The following is a 665-nucleotide window of genomic DNA, read 5'->3' as shown; positions in this document are numbered from 1 at the left end:
ATTTCGCTGTCTAGTATTCGATGCATATAAACACCGTGAAATTATGGATGTCATTGAACAATATAGAGATGATGTAATTGCTTACGGTTACTTTACGACAGCTAATTGCAAAACAGCACAATTAATTGCCAATTCAACATTCAATTACCATAAAAATCCACCCACAATGTATGTCGATTGCCATTTCAAGTATTGTTATTATTGAACAATTATGGTGATTTACCTTTTTCGTCCTCTTTCCCTCTTTTTTATTTCGTTGCAGCTATGATAAATTCGTGTTAAAAGTGGCAAAAATAAAAAACTCCCCCATTTTGTTGGCGTTAAAAAAGCTTGGACCGTGCTATACAAGCAAAAATACCGAAATTGGAAAAAGTGAATGTATGTTATTCTTTCCGTCCGGTTATAAAAACTCATCGGAAACGGGAGAAAGTACACCAATACCCACCGATGAGAAGCCGAAAAAGAAAAAGAAAAAACGCAAAACCAAACAAGGTTCGGATGAAGAGAACGATAATGAAAACAATCAAGTGCAAAATGTGGCACAAGCACCGGCCGATGTTGAGCCGGAAGATTGTACGGAACAAGACGACGATGACAGTGCCGAGGACGAGGACAGTGCAGAGGGGCATGAAATGGAAAATTTGCCCGAAACGTCTGACAAATAA

General features: G+C 38.2%; 1 protein-coding gene across 1 annotated transcript; it reads left to right on the top strand.

The window, feature by feature from the left end:
- The first annotated feature begins 39 nt into the window (after positions 1 to 39).
- On the top strand, positions 40 to 665 carry LOC116347678. Its single transcript, XM_031778377.1, has 2 exons — positions 40 to 168; positions 263 to 665. Exons 1-2 carry the CDS (start codon positions 44 to 46, stop codon positions 663 to 665), a joined length of 528 nt encoding a protein of 175 aa, XP_031634237.1. The 5' UTR covers positions 40 to 43.

This window comes from Contarinia nasturtii, unplaced genomic scaffold (assembly GCF_009176525.2).
Source record: "Contarinia nasturtii isolate CC-2019 unplaced genomic scaffold, AAFC_CNas_1.1 Cnas_scaffold_2040, whole genome shotgun sequence".
In the NCBI taxonomy this organism is placed as follows: Eukaryota; Metazoa; Arthropoda; class Insecta; order Diptera; family Cecidomyiidae; genus Contarinia; species Contarinia nasturtii.
This window is presented reverse-complemented; position numbering and strand designations above follow the sequence as displayed.